The sequence below is a fragment of the Clavelina lepadiformis genome, chromosome 3 (assembly GCF_947623445.1).
Source record: "Clavelina lepadiformis chromosome 3, kaClaLepa1.1, whole genome shotgun sequence".
In the NCBI taxonomy this organism is placed as follows: Eukaryota; Metazoa; Chordata; class Ascidiacea; order Aplousobranchia; family Clavelinidae; genus Clavelina; species Clavelina lepadiformis.
The window spans coordinates 5652509-5669924 of NC_135242.1; the positions used below are offsets into that span (position 1 = coordinate 5652509).

Below are 17416 nucleotides of genomic sequence, written 5' to 3' on the forward strand. Positions count from 1 at the left end.
AAACAAATTACAGATTTGACAAACACATTATTAAAATAGCAAAAGCACAATGGTTCTACTTACATGTACTATACATATAAAAACAATATAACGTTGGATTAGTTCCATTAGGAAAGTGTATATGCTTAGCTGAATCCAACACAAAAACTGTAAATTCTATGACAAACATATTTAAGCGCTTCGTTTGTTTTTATGAAAATCGTTTTCAAGGTTCCACCACACCTAGAGCTGAACGTGTACTCAAGCGACGGCATTTGTTACCTTCTTTGACCATCTGACATGCCGATCAATGAAGTCAGTTACATGCTAGGTCTCGTGAAGCGCCCGTATCTGCCCGTAGCACGCGAATGACGGTTTAGCCATTAAATGTACAAAAACAATCTTATTTAAGAAATGCCTTGAAATATAAGAGTTTTGCATTCGACCTTCCATTGTGGTTGAATCAACTCTTGTCGTCTCTTGTACATCGGTGCCTACTGTTTCCATTGTCATTGTGACTTCAGCAGCCGTTGTTTGGGCTGATGCTTCTCTCATTCCTAACAAAAATTAAAGAAACGATGTGAATTTGAAGAACAAGTAATTGCAACCGTGTAAATTAGAAACAAAAAAATAGACAAAATCTCAAAAAGCATAGTACCAGTAATTTAAGTAGTAATTACAGGTTACTAATTTATAAGTTAATTAAAGCGAACAATTTCGCTTAACTATTTATATAGACATATAGCGTAAGTTATCAGCCTGACGTATAGCATTTTATTATTATCGTATAAGCAATTGTCATTAAACTTGGAAAATGCGTAGCGAAAAACCGAAAGAAACGAAGTCACTTGCCATCTTTCACATCAATAATTTGAACACTTTTAGTTTAGCTATGAATCGTGTGCATTATTACAGCAGGAAACCAGCTATTTGCGTTCCTGTTGTACTTGGACGTTAAAAATCAAAACGCTTGATTGAACACAAGAAATAAAAGTAGCAGTGTCAACACTTGTCATATAAAGATTATAAAGAGAACGACTGGGACTTTGTAGCCGTTTACAACAGATATTTTAGGACCGGCAGCGGTCAGTATTGAATATGAGGAAAATTTCATAAATCGAAAACAACATAATCGGCGGAAAGCAGACAAAATTGCCTTATAACAACCAGTCATAATGGTAGCGGGTATTGTGTTTTCCTGGGACTTTATGGAGATGGTTAAAAAAAATAAGAAAACGAAACTTTCCTCGCGTCGATTCAAGATATCTATTTTGTGTGAACTACACTCAAGCAATGTCATTCGCAGTTACAGCGTGTGAATAAAAAGTAGACCTACAGTATATATAGCTTTCGCATCTCAGCATTGAATTTCCAATTCTCTTAACTTTTCACGTTTTTATTCCGCCCTCAACGGCGGGTAATCCAAGCCTATTTATAATATATCGTTAATAAGGCCACACATGCTTTTTAGTTTACTTCAAAAGTAATACAATTGTCAAAAAACTCCTACTAAATTTCCTACTCGCTCAACCATAGTTTTACGTCACACTGCAAAATTTGTTTGCGCCTGCCTATTCATGCGTGATCTAAGTCACGGGTTTTGACGTAAAAAAATTGGTGATGCAAGGAAGCCTTTCCCATTTTTCTATTAATACCGTGTGTGTTGAAGTATGCATTGTAACTCATTGTACTAACATTACTTTCAGACACACTTGTCTTAGCGATGAACTCACAGAAAGATTAATGTCAATAATTAATTAATCAGAGCATGGAAATATTTTTTTATCTTTTTTAAGCCCAAACAGATTTTAGCGCCATCATTGTTACTTTTAAAAAGCGATTTAAAACTGAAAAGTAAATCACACTTTAATAAATTACATTGTTCTTATAACAGACTGCTTTTGTGTTAAACGTTGTGAATGACGTCATCGCTAAAACGCCGGTAGATGATGATGTTGCTCTACGTTTATGTGTTCTACTAGGGTGCAGCGCAGATTGTGATCTTCAAACAAACGTTGATATTCCGTTTCTGGTTGAATGCAGTCACCGAATTTGCGTAAAATATTAAATATTATCATTCTATTATTCTATTATTCTATTATTCTATTATTCTTCCCATTATTCCCTTCCCATCTTCCCATTATTCTTCCAATATATTTAATCGCTATAGTGTTTGGCACCAACTAATTTCAATAAATATATTTATTATACAGGTTATACAAATTATCATTAACAATAAGTATCGCTACACATTGGGAAACAAGTTGGTTACCATTTTGAAAGTAACACGACATTTGTTTCAGAAAAAGTATTTAAGTATTAGACTGCTTTGAACGGATTGCAGGATAGAGACAAACGAAATAAAAACATATGATATAAGTAAGATAGGCAGGTTTAGTTTGTTGAATAATTTCATTCTAGTTATATTACAACAAATTTTGTTAGAAGATAGCCATACTGCTCGGGATATAATTACTGCAGCAATTTCCGGCTGACTTTATTTTTAACTTTGGTTTTCCAGCGTTTGACCATTTGAACAGACTATAAGCGAATGTAAGACACAGTAATCGATTGTGATTTATCTTAACATTAATAGCTACAGTCATGAAATTTACTGGAGAACATCGTTCTTATAAAATATTTCGTATTCAAATTGCTGATCCTATAATATTACTTAACGCATTTGGAAGAAATTTATTCGAATACTTACCGACAGTATAAAGGAGCAAAACAGCACATATTGCGATTGTCAGTCTCGTATGTTTCATTTTGGTTTTAACAGATTTCTGGTTATTACAATTTCCACATAACGCTAAACAGTTATGCTTAAAAACAGAGGTATAATGATAAGCAAAATAGAGCAGTTATAATGATAGATACATTTTTCACTTCGCTGCTTAACCTTATCCTAAATAACACTACAACAGAAAGCAAATTCAACCTCTTTCTACATTGTCAGATTCCAATGAAGACACTCATGCTACTTCTGAAAAACTGTGGCCGAAGCCTTTTTTTGTCTTTTTGTTTTTTTTGTCCGTTATGACGTGGACCAATTGGAATTTATCTTAGCCGGTGTTTCAATTTACATCAAGGTGTAAAAATTATATCCTGCGACGTTTTCTCCAAATTTTAAACACGGAAGACTTCAATTATTGGTCAACTTGCACTTTTTAACATAGATCATTGAAACGCGAAAAAACACGGACCTCACTTTATATCGTATCGTTTAATTTTCACAACAGTTTATACCAAAAGCTTCGTATACGCTGCAAATTAATTGCACAGCAACACCCTGAGTGAATGCACGTCGTTCGCTAGAACGCCATTTTAAGATGAAATGTCCAACTTACTGTTTTCAAAGCAAAAATGAAATGCTAGGTTTGTGACCTGTCCTGACCCTCAAGAAATAGGCAAAATCAGAGGATCCTTCAGTTTGCGACCCAAAAAAACCTCCCAAGCGTGGCAACCGCACTCAAAGTAGTGCTGAGTCACCTGGGTTACTGCTGTTATTTTTCGACTTAATTCTTGTACGTCATAAACATATACGCTACATTGAACAAAGGGGCGAAAATAGCATCGCATACGCAGGATGGCATGTATAAGCAAAAATAACTTTAGCATGACCACTTTTTTGGTGTTTTGAAAGAGATTTAGATGTTTATGTGTCGGAAAATTTTAAACCATCTTAACCGAGTTTGGAAATGTTCAGGCCCAATGAACAAGAGCTTGGTTAAAGTGCAATACAATGGCAGGTAAGTTGATATCAAATTCGAGCGACATCATTGCAAGCACACTCGTCGTACTTGTAGAACCAGTGCTATAGCTTACTAGTTTATAGCTGGCTACTCTAAAAACTTAAAATTCAGCACCTAAACCCCGTAGGTTACCTCTAACCCCAGCTCCGGAATAATTCAAACTCTGCAACGAGCAGTTTAGCTTTTGGACATCTTCTTAATTTTTGGTCAATTCCAATGCCCAAACTAATCATAACTTGGAAAATTGTCGAAAAGTGTTAAAATTTAGAAGAAATCTTTTTCCTTTTGTTTCTTTCTTTTGAGTAGTAGAATTATTCCGGTGTAAGGACATTTAGCTCTTTCCATCTGACGATACGGCCACTGTGGCCTACAGTTAAACATGGTTGTTTAACAATCAAACTTCTACAGTATATTTAGACCATAGCAATCTGTGATCTACTAGCGATGGCAAGCTAATAAGCGCGTTGGACAATTCGCCTATCGGTATCGGAAATTGAGTGCAGTCATCTGCGTCAAAGAATATGAAATGTCTGACGTACGGTATACGAAAATCACATGCGACAAGACGCATGTAATTTTTGAACGGCTATGTATCATTCGAAAACGAAAATCGTGCTCTGATTACATGCATCATAATTGTAAATGTATTTCATGTCAAAGTTGATGCAGTGTATGTTGCAGTAGCCTAGTAATATTGGCATGTAGGCCTATCAGACAGCAGCTCATAGAAGAAAAGGTCAATTGGACAACAATTAAAACTAAGCTAACTGACACCAAAGTTGGCCATCATTATGATAACTTTACTCGAAAATGCTTTCCAGTAAAATGCTATCTCCACATTTTTACGTTCTATTACTACTTAAACACCCACATGTAAATTTTATGCATTCTCTCAAAAAGCAGTCTCGTCGTTCCAAGTGTGTTCTAATGATTAGTAAGCTAGCGTAGAGTTTCTACCTTCTCAAAGTACACCAGATAATAGATTGTTAAGAAAGCTTCTGTTGGATAATTAAAAGTTACCTTCTGGTCTAAAGTGCTATTATATATTTTATAGCTTATACTTTGTTATACTCAAAAAGGATTAGGAACAAAACCATCCCAACGAACGACATCGACAAAATCACAACATACGACCCCAATTCTATTTGGGTTTTTGTCGATAAAATACACCCAGACAGCAGCTCAGAATATTTTCAAGAATAAAGTAACAGTTATTTTCTTATTAACAGTTACATTTGCGCTTGATACGGTTGCGTTGTATAACGTAACACAAAAAAGTGCTGAGACAAAACCAACAAACATGTCCAGGAAAAGCGAAACAACATACATCCTTTGAATTATTTACTTAAACCTTGTGGAAACATCCTTCTCAAATTGAAACCGGCTATTTCTCAGAAGTAAAACAAGGTATAAAATAAATTATTGTACGTCGATCGGTTTAAAAGCTCCGGTAAACAAACAAACTCTATTCAGATGTTGGTTTATTCTTGACATATCCGATGAGCTGTATAACTACAAGGAACGATCGGTGGCTCAGAAAACTCATTGCACCATATCTGGGACACAACTCTTTTTCTGAAAAGCAATTTTCTGGGCAAAATTTACCGAAAACATTTGTACTCTCACTGGTAAAACTCTCTCACTGAATAAATTTAAAATAAGAATACTTGCGGGATTTATCGTTTTAGGAACAATGTCATGTGGAGTATCGTCATTGATAAAAATTATGGCCTATGTTTGGCTCAAATTGGTTTCAAATTTATGTTTGGTCGCTGTGTACCAGTTGAATCATGATTGAATGAACTTATTTCTGGCCAAATTGCTTGAGGTGCAGGGATGTCAGTCATAAATGCAGTATTGAAAGATTTGCAAAACATCTTTTTCACGATTAAAAATTAAAAAAATGGAAATATTTTTAGACAAACGGCAAGTTTTCGTCCTCCAGGCAGCTCAGAACCAATGTATAGAGTTATCTATTTCGACAAAAACAGGTCCTTGTTTTTACTTTAGCTGCTATCTTTCAGCTTCCATCATTCTCGATGGTAGCGTATCTCAAACTGCGTTCAGCTCTTCTTCAAAGTGGCCCACCAAGAAATCATTTATGAAGTCTATAACAGTTATATTACAGCATACCGGCGATTAAGTTATTATAACACTGGAGCGTGCAACTGTTTACCTAGTTATGATTTAACCCTTTATTCCGGAATTTAGGGAGTTAAACCCTAACCCAAACATCCCCTTGATACGTCCTTGTTTCTTGCTGTTCCGCGAAGCGAAATAACAAGACTCAGTGTTCTGTAGTTAAAAAGTATGAAAAAAGTTGCTCTACAGTATAATATAGTATAAGTATACGTGTATAACAGTGGGTGCTTTCACTTGCATACCACAAATACATATTAAGCCCATGTTTTGTAGAACTGATTATAGTACCAGTTCTCATAAAAACGATTTTTGTCGATAATTGCACTAAATAAAAAAATGTTGTTCGTTAAAGCCATATCCAGGAACTAACAACGTATGTATGAATTCCGTAATTATGTATGTGATATTAATATATACGTCATAACTCATAATATTAATGTATATATATTAAAACATATTAATATAATATTTATAATATCCTTTATATACGTTACAGCCTGACGCTAAAAGCAAAAAGATTCCGTCATCCTGATTTGTTTTTATGGATATTTGAAAAAGGAGAAAACAAAAATCTGGGAAAGGAGTCGTTTATTGAGCTACTAAACAATTTACTTGAATTTAAATATATGAAATGGGGAGATTAGCACTTGTCTGGTATATAGGCTATAGCTTCATGTAAGTGATTGTTGCAGACACGTCGCCTTATTTGGTGTAGATGACGCAGTGCTTTTGTAGGCTGTTTTGTAGGTTTGTTTTGTTCGAACACTCGGTGATTTCATTACTGTTGGCAGACTATACCTTGCATCGCGTGTTTGGGATTTCGGCCCTCAATTTGCGTTTATTTTGGGCAACTGAAGCTTTTGTTGTTTACTGAAGCATATCCTATTTGCAAACGAAATCTTCGCCTTCAATCTTCCTTTCTGTCTTAGATATTTACTGCCGCTTCGTCATGAAAATTAAAAAAAATTTATTCTAGTATATCTTATGTTATCTAAAAAATTATATCTTATGTTTAATAAAATTTTTAGTTGTAAATTTTATTGCAATTTCCATGTTTTTCTTGTTATAATTTTTTCCGCTATAACTGGGACAATCATAAAATTCCAGGAAAAATTTCTGAAAATTTGTAGTGAACAGTTGGCTAATTTGTTTTCATATAATAAAGAGTTTGCTTCTTTCTTTAAACTTTGGTTGAAATGAAATACATCACTTGATAGTATAATTGCAAAACTCTTTAAGGACGTTTCCGATAATAATCTACTCAAACTGAAGAAATAAACGCTAAGTTATGCATGAACCGTCAGCCTATAGATTCTTACTGTATATCTTACTCAATCGCTTCATAAAACGTCCTAATAAATTATGCTGCAGTATACAGTATACCAAAACCAGTATTTAACCTACACAGCAGACAATGTTCATGCAGTTATTGAAGTGAATTTGTAATTACGTCAAGCCGATCGTCATAATTGACAACATCTGTAGCACACGATGGTTTTGTTCATAGATTTAGGCTATTCTACGGTAATATGTTGTTATGTTTTCTTGTCAAAGATGTTAATTTTAATCAATTCCTCCGTCACGAGACTCAGCCTTGGTTTTCCCATTGCTGGACGCACACAGCATAGGATAATCTATTTAGGTATTCGCTTACGTCAGAAAAGCATTTAACCGTGCAGTTTAAAGATTGCTTTACGAAAAGACCGTTATTACGTAAGTCGTAAAGCACCGCATTTGCGAAGTTTAAAAGCGATCAACTACGTTTCACATCGTTTGTGTGATTTCGTTTACGCCAGCAACACAACTAACAAGCATCAACAGTTAGTTAATGTATCGCACAAAACACAGTGAACATTTAAATATTCACTAAACTTTGGTTATATGTTTCATAAAATTAAGGCCCGCATTGTTTCCTATTCTCTGTAGTACATTTCAACCTTGATTTTAGTAATGGCTACTTTATCATGTATATAGCTGTATACTGTAGAACAAACAAATTTCATATTCCTGTTAGATGTACCAAAATACATAAATACAACGAAATATGCACAAGAACTATAAGTGCAAAAATAATGATGCTACAAAATAGCGAAACGGAGAAAATGAAAATGGTAATTGGAAAGCTATAAAGGCGTCTTTGTTTGCAGTCAATTCAAATCAGGTTGATATGTGTTTGCATTATTGTTCTTCAGTTCGGTACTTATCCGTAATGTAGCGTAATGTTGCAACTACATTGTTGCACTGCACCCTTGTCCACAACCTATTACGGTGCACTAGCCTACATGTGTATGGAGTGAAACCAATGAACGAAATTTGTCGCATTGCTTTCGAAATTAATCTACAAGCACAACGTTAAAAAGAGCAACACCTACATTTGGCTTTATCGGGGCTGAATCAGCACTCAGCGGATGTAGCCTATAGATGTATACTCAGATATACTTTGCCACATGCACAGCGAAAATAAGTTATCGACTATATGTTACCACTAGCGTTCGAAAGGTGATTGGCTGATTGCATGTAATGCCCAAGTAGGCAGTAGGTGATGGCATAACATAACGTTAACTATATCAGGACACCTTTAACCTAAACTTTAAGCTGAACAGTAGGTCTGCTGTGTATAGGCTACTTGTAAATGTCACAAACAATTTCATGCACCGCCAAGCAAGCGCAATTCCAACCTTATAATTTTAGGCTTTACCGCTGGGAGTGGCGTAATCTTATACTTTAACGCAGAAATATTTCAGCTATATTATTCACAAAGGTATATACGAATATTGCAAAATCGACATTTTGCAATATTTTGAATCGTTCCGGATATTTGGTAGTTTTAGTTTCTAAAAAGTTGTTAAAGAAAAAGCTCATTTACTATTGGCGAAAATTAAGTACTTACGATATCTATTACAAGACTGAGTTATTCGGTTATGATACTTACAGTATAGGAGTGTATAACCTTATAGTTCACCCATGACTCACTTCAACTCACAGATTATTATTGAGTATCACTTTGGTATTGTGCCGGTTTTGTGCGTGACATATCCACTACTACAATAACCACTAACGTGAAACGTATGGCAATAACCTATAATGTAGTGTCGAAATAAAAACTAAGTATATAGCTCGGAAACTGTTCCAGAAGTGAAATATATTTATAGAATCTAAAGCGGAATAAAGAAATGACCATGTCTGAACTAAAGTAACTGCTTGTTATTATACTCCACGTTTCATTTTCCAGAACGAAAATTATTGAGAAAATGACTAATGACGTCAAAAAGCAGATGATAAAGATGGTTTGTAACATTTAGGTTACAGGTTTATAAGTGAGGTGATAAATCCTTTGGGTTATAATAACTTTAAAGTTAAGACTGAGAAACCTTTAGTAAAAAGTATAGTTTGTTTTGTCGGTGTCGTTGTCGACTGAAATACATACCGCCAGGAAGCGTGATAAGTCATTTGTACACTCATAACAGCACAAAATTACGTAATTCGGTATTTTGTAGACACAACATGTTTACTTTGTAAGTCAAAAAGACATTTTCTAAGTGGAAAAATTCTTTTGCAAAGAATGCAAATAAACAAGAAAATCTGAAACAACACAACATTTTTCAAAAATTTGTCAAATAGATGCCTCTCACTGATGATTCAGCGGGTGTAAAAAAAGGATCCTTTTATGAGCAATGGCAAAATACCATCAGTGGTACTCCCGGTCATGATACCAAGTTGTTGATAAGAGACATGAATGTACAGACTAGAATAAAACAGACAAGAAAAGCGAACTACCCTTGGCCCATATGGTTCTGTCAGAGTAAATTAACGACAAGGGTGACCGTCCTTTAATGTGTGCCATGGCCAACGATTTTGAAAATCCAATACATTCTTCAACAACAAAACTATTCACTAACAAAATGGAGATCGCCTGATGGTAAGACCAAAGAAATTGATTTTAAAAGTGTGACAAAAAAGAAATGAGAAAATGTTTTCATAAATTACGAATCGTCCCCTTCAAAGTACTTCTCCTCCAAGTTTATCCACCTTTACATTCGATCCTGCCATCTCCGGAAGCACTTGGCAAACTCCTACTCTTTCAGGCTCTTCAGCTCTTTCGTCACTGAGATTTGATTTTTCCGAATGTAAGAAATGAATTCCTTTGAACGAAATGTCCAAGCTGGGTAAAAGCCAAAAGTCACACGACGCCAAATCTGGGGAACATGGAGGGTGGTCGAGAACTATGATTTAATTTTTTCTGAAGACAAGAAATGAATTTCGTTTAACAAAATATCCAACCATTGTACGTTGGGGGTCAGAAATCTAGGACGTCAGACCTACAGAGGTGTTGATATCGGATCAGATCACTCCGCAGTAAAAGTTTCGCTGCGTCTTAGGCTAAATATTTGCAAAAAAACTGAACAAATAAAACCCTTTGCAGTAAAAGAATTAAAAGATCCTGTTAAACCGATTAAGAACAAAATGCACTTCAAAGAAACTCTCAATCAACCAAAGCAATCATTACTTTTTGACTTTAGGAGGGAAATCCAACACCATCAATTAACGTGTTTATGGATCCCATCAACCATCAACATCAAAAAAACCAAAGTTGCACTGAAGTTAGTGAAAAACAACAACAAACGCAGAAATGGACGAAATCTCGGGTTAAATGGTAAAGTTTGGTGAGCAAGCAATATCATTTATGGTCAAAAAATTGCTAAACATGTGCCGGTAAACCCAATTAGACCCACAACACTGGAGGAAAGACGCAATCGTGAGATTACCGAACAAGGGGAATATCGCCGATTGTGACTACACTGACGTGGCATTACATTACTCTCAACCCATGGAAAGGTCTTTTGCAACGTGCACCTCGAAATATAGCAAAAAGCGGTATGGCTGTACAACTTTGGGAAGTACAAGCCGGCTTTAGACGTAGCAGATCCTGTGCAAAATAAATTTTCAAACTGCCAAATAACCTGGAGCATGTATAGAGTTTCAATAAACCATGGTTGCCAACTTCATCGATATGAAAAATGTTTTTGATAGAGTTCGTCGTGAGACCTTGTGGAAGGTATCCCTCAAGAATTCATCAGCATCTTCCGTAACATTCAACTTAATTCAAGTTATTGATTGAAAATTGAAACCGACAATACTGTAATCTTCAAGATTCAGTATGCAACAAGGCTGCATTTTTTCTCCCTTCTTATTTCTCTTAGAAGTGGACTTTGTGGTGAAAAAAGTTCCAACCGATCAACGAGGTTCAAAAAGGAAAGAAAAAAACATCTATTGGATTTCGATTTTGTTGAAGACATAGTACTGTTAGCAGAAACAACAGATAATCTCCAACATCTTAGGACTAAGTTGGAAGATGTTGCTGGAGAAACTGGACTGCGAATCAGTTACAGAAACGCCTAGGCTATGTCAATAAATACTAGTAAAAACAACAATAACTCTGTCACTGTAGCGGGTGTAACGTATGAATTTTAAACGTCAATTAATGCGCATTAAATATGGGCATAGTTGCAAAACGAAAACTAATCTACAATTGACTAAATTAGATGGAAATAAAGAAACACAAAAATCTGTTGGCTCACCGCGGACTGTAGATGAAGTTTCTGTAGCAGTTGTCCCCACTTCAGTTTTAACTTCGGTTATACTTCTCGTTATTGAACTTGCTTTGGTTGCTGCCTCCATTGTCGAACTTGCTTCGGTTGCTGCTTCCGTTGTTGAAGTTGTTTCGGTTGCTGCTACCGTTGTTGAAGTTGATTCGGTTGCTGCTTCCGTTGCTGTGCTTGCTTCGGTTGCTGCTTCCGTTGCTGAACTTGCTTCGGTTTCTGCTTCCGTTGCTGAACTTGCTTCGGTTGCTGCTTCCGTTGCAGTATTTGCATCAGTTGCTGCTTCTGTTGTTGAACTTGCTTCGGTTGCTGCTTCCGTTGCAGTATTTGCATCAGTTGCTGCTACCGTTGCTGAACGTGCTTCGGTTGTTACTTCCATTGCTGAACTTGCTTCGGTTGCTGCTTCCGTTGTTGAACTTCCTTCGGTTCTTGCTTCGGTTGCTGTGTTTGCTTCGCTTGCTGCTTCTGTTGCAGTGCTTGCTTCGGTTGCTGCTTCCGTTGCTGAACTTGCTTCCGTTGCTGAATTTGCTTCGGTTGCTGCTTCCGTTGCTGAACTTGCTTCGGTTGCTGCTTCCGTTGCTGAACTTGCTTCGGTTGCTGCTTCCGTTGCTGAACTTGCTTCGGTTGCTGCTACCGTTGTTGAACTTGCTTCGGTTGTTGCTTCGGTTGCTGTGTTTGCTTCGCTTGCTGCTTCTGTTGCAGTGCTTGCTTCGGTTGCTGCTTCCGTTGCTAAACTTGCTTCGGTTGCTGCTTCCGTTGCTGAACTTGCTTCGGTTGCTGCTACCGTTGCAGTATTTGCATCAGTTGCTGCTTCTGTTGTTGAACTTGCTTCGGTTGCTGCTACCGTTGCAGTATTTGCATCAGTTGCTGCTTCTGTTGTTGAACTTGCTTCGGTTGCTGCTTCCGTTGCAGTGTTTGCATCAGTTGCTGCTACCGTTGCTGAACGTGCTTCGGTTGTTACTTCCGTTGCTGAACTTGCTTCGGTTGCTGCTTCCGTTGTTGAACTTGCTTCGGTTGCTGCTTCCGTTGCTGAACTTGCTTCGGTTGCTGCTTCCGTTGCTGAACTTGCTTCGGTTGCTGCTTCCGTTGCTGAACTTGCTTCGGTTGCTGCTTCCGTTGCTGAACTAGCTTCGGTTGCTGCTTCCGTTGCTGAACTTGCTTCGGTTGCTGCTTCCGTTGCAGTATTTGCTTCAGTTGCTGCTTCCGTTGCTGTATTTGCTTCAGTTGCTGCTACCGTTGCTGAAATTGCTTCAGTTGCTGAACTTGCTTCCGTTGCTGAACTTGCTTCGGTTGCTGCTTTCGTTGCAGTATTTGCTTCGGTTTCTGCTACCGTTGTTGAACTTGCTTCGGTTGCTGCTTCCGTTGCTGAACTTGCTTCGGTTGCTGCTTCCGTTGCTGAACTTGCTTCGGTTGCTGCTTCCGTTGTTGAAGTTGCTTCGGTTGCTGCTTCCGTTGTTGAAGTTGCTTCGGTTGCTGCTACCATTGCTGAACTTGCTCCGATTGCTGCTTCCGTTGTTGAAGTTGCTTCGATTACTGCTAAGGTTGCTGAACTTTCTTCGGTTGCTGCTTCCGTTGCTGAAATTGTTACGGTTGTTGCTTCTATCGCAGTATTTGCTTCGGTTGCTGCTTCCGTTGTTGAACTTGCTTCGGTTGTTGCTTCCGTTACAGTTTTTGCTTTGGTGGCTGCTACCGTTGCTGAACTTGCTTCGGTTGCTGCTTCCGTTGTTGAACTTGCTTCGGTTGCAGCTTCTGTTGCTGAACTTGCTTCGGTTGCTGCTTCCGTTGTTGAAATTGCTTCGGTTGCTGCTTCCGTTGCAGTATTTGCTTCAGTTGCTGCTTTCTTTGTTGAATTTGCTTCGGTTGCTGCTTCCGTTGTTGAACTTGCTTCGGTTGCAGCTTCTGTTGCTGAACTTGCTTCGGTTGCTGCTTCCGTTGTTGAACTTGCTTCGGTTGCTGCTTCTGTTGCTGAAGTTGCTTCGGTTGCTGCTTCCGTTATTGAACTTCCTTCGGTTGTTGCTTCCGTTGCAGTATTTGCTTCGGTTGCTGCTTCCGTTGTTGAAGTTGCTTCGGTTGCTGCTTCAGTTGTTGAAGTTGCTTCGGTTGCTGCCACCGTTGCTGAACTTGCTCCGGTTGCTGCTTCCGTTGTTGAAGTTGCTTCGGTTACTACTAAGGTTGCTGAACTTTCTTCGGTTGCTGCTTCCGTTGCTGAAATTGTTACGGTTGTTGCTTCTGTCGCAGAATTTGCTTCGGTTGCTGCTACCGTTGCTGAACTTGCTTCGGTTGCTGCTTCCGTTGTTGAACTTGCTTCGGTTGCTGCTTCTGTTGCTGAACTTGCTTCGGTTGTTGCTTCCGTTGTTGAAATTGCTTCGGTTGCTGTTTCCGTTGCAGTATTTGCTTGAGTTGCTGCTTTCGTTGTTGAATTTGCTTCGGTTGCTGCTTCCGTTGTTGAACTTGTTTCGGTTGCTGCTTCTGTTGCTGAACTTGCTTCGGTTGCTGCTTCCGTTATTGAACTTCCTTCGGTTGTTGCTTCCGTTGCAGTATTTGCTTCGGTTGCTGCTTCCATTGTTGAACTTGCTTCGGTTGCTGCTTCCGTTGTTGAACTTGCTTCGGTTGCTGCTTCCGTTGTTGAACTTTCTTCGGTTGTTGCTTCCGTTGCAGTATTTGCTTCGGTTGCTGCTTCCGTTGTTGAATTTGCTTCGGTTGCTGTTACCTTTGCTGAACTTGCTTCGGTTGCTGCTTCCGTTGCTGAACTTGCTTCCGTTGTTACTTCTGTTGCTGAAATTTCTTCGGTTGCTGCTTCCGTTGCTGAATTTGCTTCGGTTGCTGCTTCCGTTGCAGTATTTGCTTCGGTTGCTGCTTCCGTTGTTGAACTTGCTTCGGTTGCTTCTACCGTTGCTGAACCTGCTTCGGTTGCTACTTCCATTGTTGAAATTGCTTCGGTTGCTACTTCCGTTGCTGTATTTGTTTGAATTGCTGCTTCCGTTGTTGAACTTGCTTCGGTTGCTGCTTCCGTTGTTGATCTTGCTTCGATTGCTGCTTCCGTTGTTGCTTCGGTTGCTTCTTCCATTGTTGAATTTGCTTCGGTTGCTGCTTCCGTTGCTGAACTTGCTTCGGTTGCTGTTTCCGTTGTTGAACTTGCTTCGGTTGTTAAACTTGCTACCGTTGCTGAACTTGCTTCGGTTGCTGCTTCCGTTGTTGAACTTCTTTCGGTTGTTGCTTCCGTTGCAGTATTTCCATCGGTTGCTGCTTCCGTTGTTGAATTTGCTTCGGTTGCTGCTTCCGTTGTTGGACTTGCTTCGGTTTCAGCTTCTGTTGCTGAACTTGCTTCGGTTGCTGCTTCCGTTGCTGAACTTGCTTTGGTTGCTGCTACCGTTGCTGAACTTGCTTCGGTTGCTGCTTTCGATGCAGTATTTGCTTCGGTTGCTGCTACCGTTGTTAAACTTGTTTCGGTTGCTGCTTCCGTTGCTGAACTTGCTTCGGTTGCTGCTTCCGTTGCTGAACTTTCTTCGGTTGCTGCTACCGTTGCAGTATTTGCTTCGGTTGCTGCTACCGTTGTTGAACTTGCTCCGGTTGCTGCTTCCGTTGTTGAAGTTGCTTCGGTTACTGCTAAGGTTGCTGAACTTTTTTCGGTTGCTGCTTCCGTTGCTGAAATTGTTACGGTTGTTGCTTCTGTCGCAGAATTTGCTTCAGTTGCTGCTTCCGTTGTTGAACTTGCTTCGGTTGTTGCTTCCGTTACAGTATTTGGTTTGGTTGCTGCTTCCGTTGCTGAACTTACTTCGGTTGTTGCTTCCGTTGCAGTATTTGCTTTGGTTGCTGCTTCCGTTGTTGAATTTGCTTCGGTTGCTGATACTGTTGCTGAACTTGCTTCGGTTGCTGCTTCCGTTGTTGAAGTTGCTTCGATTGCTGCTTCCTTTGTTGAATTTGCTTCGGTTGCTGCTTCCGTTGCTGAACCTGCTTCGGTTGCTGCTTCCGTTGCTGAACTTGTTTCCGTTGTTGCTTCCGTTGCTGAACTTGCTTCGGTTGCTGCTTCCGTTGCAGTATTTGCTTCGGTTGCTGCTACCGTTGCAGTATTTGCTTCGGTTGCTGCTACCGTTGCAGTATTTGCTTCGGTTGCTGCTACCGTTGTTGAACTTGCTTCGGTTGCTGCTTCCGTTGTTGAAGTTGATTCGGTTCCTGCTACCGTTGCTGAACTTGCTTCGGTTGCTGCTTCCGTTGCAGTATTTGCTTCGGTTGCTGCTACCGTTGCAGTATTTGCTTCGGTTGCTGCTACCGTTGTTGAAGTTGTTACGGTTGTTGCTTCTGTCGCAGAATTTGCTTCGGTTGCTGAACTTGCTTCCAATGCTGAACTTGCTTCGGTTGCTTCTTCCGTTCCTGAACTTGCTTCTGTTGCTGAACTTGCTTCCGCTGCTGAACTTGCTTCGGTTGCTGCTTCCGTTGTTGAACTTGCTTCGGTTGTTGCTTCCGTTGCTGAACTTGCTTTAGTTGCTGAACTTGCTTCCGTTGCTGAAATTGCTTCGGTTGCTGCTTCCGTTGTTAAACTTGCTTCGGTTGCTGCTTCCGTTGCTAAACTTGCTTCGGTTGCTGCTTCTGTTGTTGAACTTGCTTCGGTTGCTCCTTCTGTTGTTGAAGTTGCTTCGGTTGCTGCTTCCGTTGTTGAACTTGCTTCGGTTGCTGCTTCCGTTTTTGTAGTTGCTTCGGTTGCTGCTACCGTTGCTGAACTTGCTTCGGTTGCTGATTCCGTTGTTGAAGTTGATTCGGTTGCTTCTACCGTTGCTGAACTTGCTTCGGTTGCTGCTTCCGTTGTTGAAGTTGATTCGGTTGCTTCTACCGTTGCTGAACTTGCTTCGGTTGCTGCTTCCGTTGTTGAAATTGCTTCAGTTGCTGAACTTGCTTCCGTTGCTGAACTTGCTTCGGTTGTTACTACCGTTGCTGAACTTGCTTCGGTTGCTGCTTCTGTTGCTGAACTTGCTTCGGTTGCTCCTTCCGTTGCTGAACCTGCTTGGGTTGCTGCTAACGTTGCTACACTTTCTTCGGTTGCTGCTTCCGTTGCTGTGCTTGCTTCAGTTGCTGAACTTGCTTCCGTTGCTGAACTTGCTTCGGTTGCTGCTTCCGTTGCTGAACTTGCTTCAGTTGCTGAACTTGCTTCCGCTGCTGAACTTGCTTCGGTTGCTGCTTCCGTTGTTGAACTTGCTTCGTTTGCTGCTTCCGTTGCTGAACTTGCTTCAGTTGATGAACTTGCTTCCGTTGCTGAACTTGCTTCGGTTGCTGCTTCCGTTGTTGAACTTGCTTCGGTTGCTGCTACCGTTGTTGCACTTGCTTCGGTTGCTGCTTCCGTTGTTGAATTTGCTTCGGTTGCTGCAACCGTTGCTGAACTTGCTTCGGTTGCTGCTTCCGTTGTTGAACTTGCTTCGGTTGCAGCTTCTGTTGCTGAATTTGCTTTGGTTGCTGCTTCCGTTGTTGAACTTCCTTCAGTTGTTGCTTTCGTTGCAGTATTTGCTTCGATTGCTACTTCCGTTGTTGAAATTGCTTCGGTTGCTGCTACCGTTGCTGAACCTGCTTCGGTTGCTGCTTCCGTTGCAGTATTTGATTCGGTTGCAGCTACCGTTGTTGAACTTGCTTCGGTTGCTTCTACCGTTGCTGAACCTGCTTCGGTTGCTACTTCCGTTGTTGAAATTGCTTCGGTGGCTGCTTCCGTTGCTGTATTTGTTTGAATAGCTGCTTCCGTTGCTGAACTTGCTTCGGTTGCTGCTTCCGTTGCTGAACTTACTTCGGTTGCTTCTTCCGTTCCTGAACTTGCTTCTGTTGCTGAACTTGCTTCCGCTGCTGAACTTGCTTCGGTTGTTGCTTCCGTTGCTGAACTTGCTTTAGTTGCTGAACTTGCTTCCGTTGCTGAACTTGCTTCGGTTGCTGCTTCCGTTGTTAAACTTGCTTCGGTTGCTG

At 39.8% G+C, this 17416-nt stretch overlaps 1 protein-coding gene across 1 annotated transcript in view; it reads right to left on the minus strand.

The window, feature by feature from the left end:
- LOC143448749 (uncharacterized) overlaps positions 1–14039 on the minus strand; it is a 51481-nt gene extending 37442 nt beyond the window's left edge. Inside the window, exons 1-3 of the mRNA XM_076948603.1 lie at positions 13958–14039; positions 11456–12802; positions 426–536 (exon numbers count right to left, since the gene is read on the minus strand). Coding sequence (XP_076804718.1) covers positions 426–536; positions 11456–12802; positions 13958–14039 — 1540 coding nt within the window. The remainder of the gene's footprint in view (positions 1–425; positions 537–11455; positions 12803–13957) is intronic.
- Positions 14040–17416: the final 3377 nt, after the last annotated feature.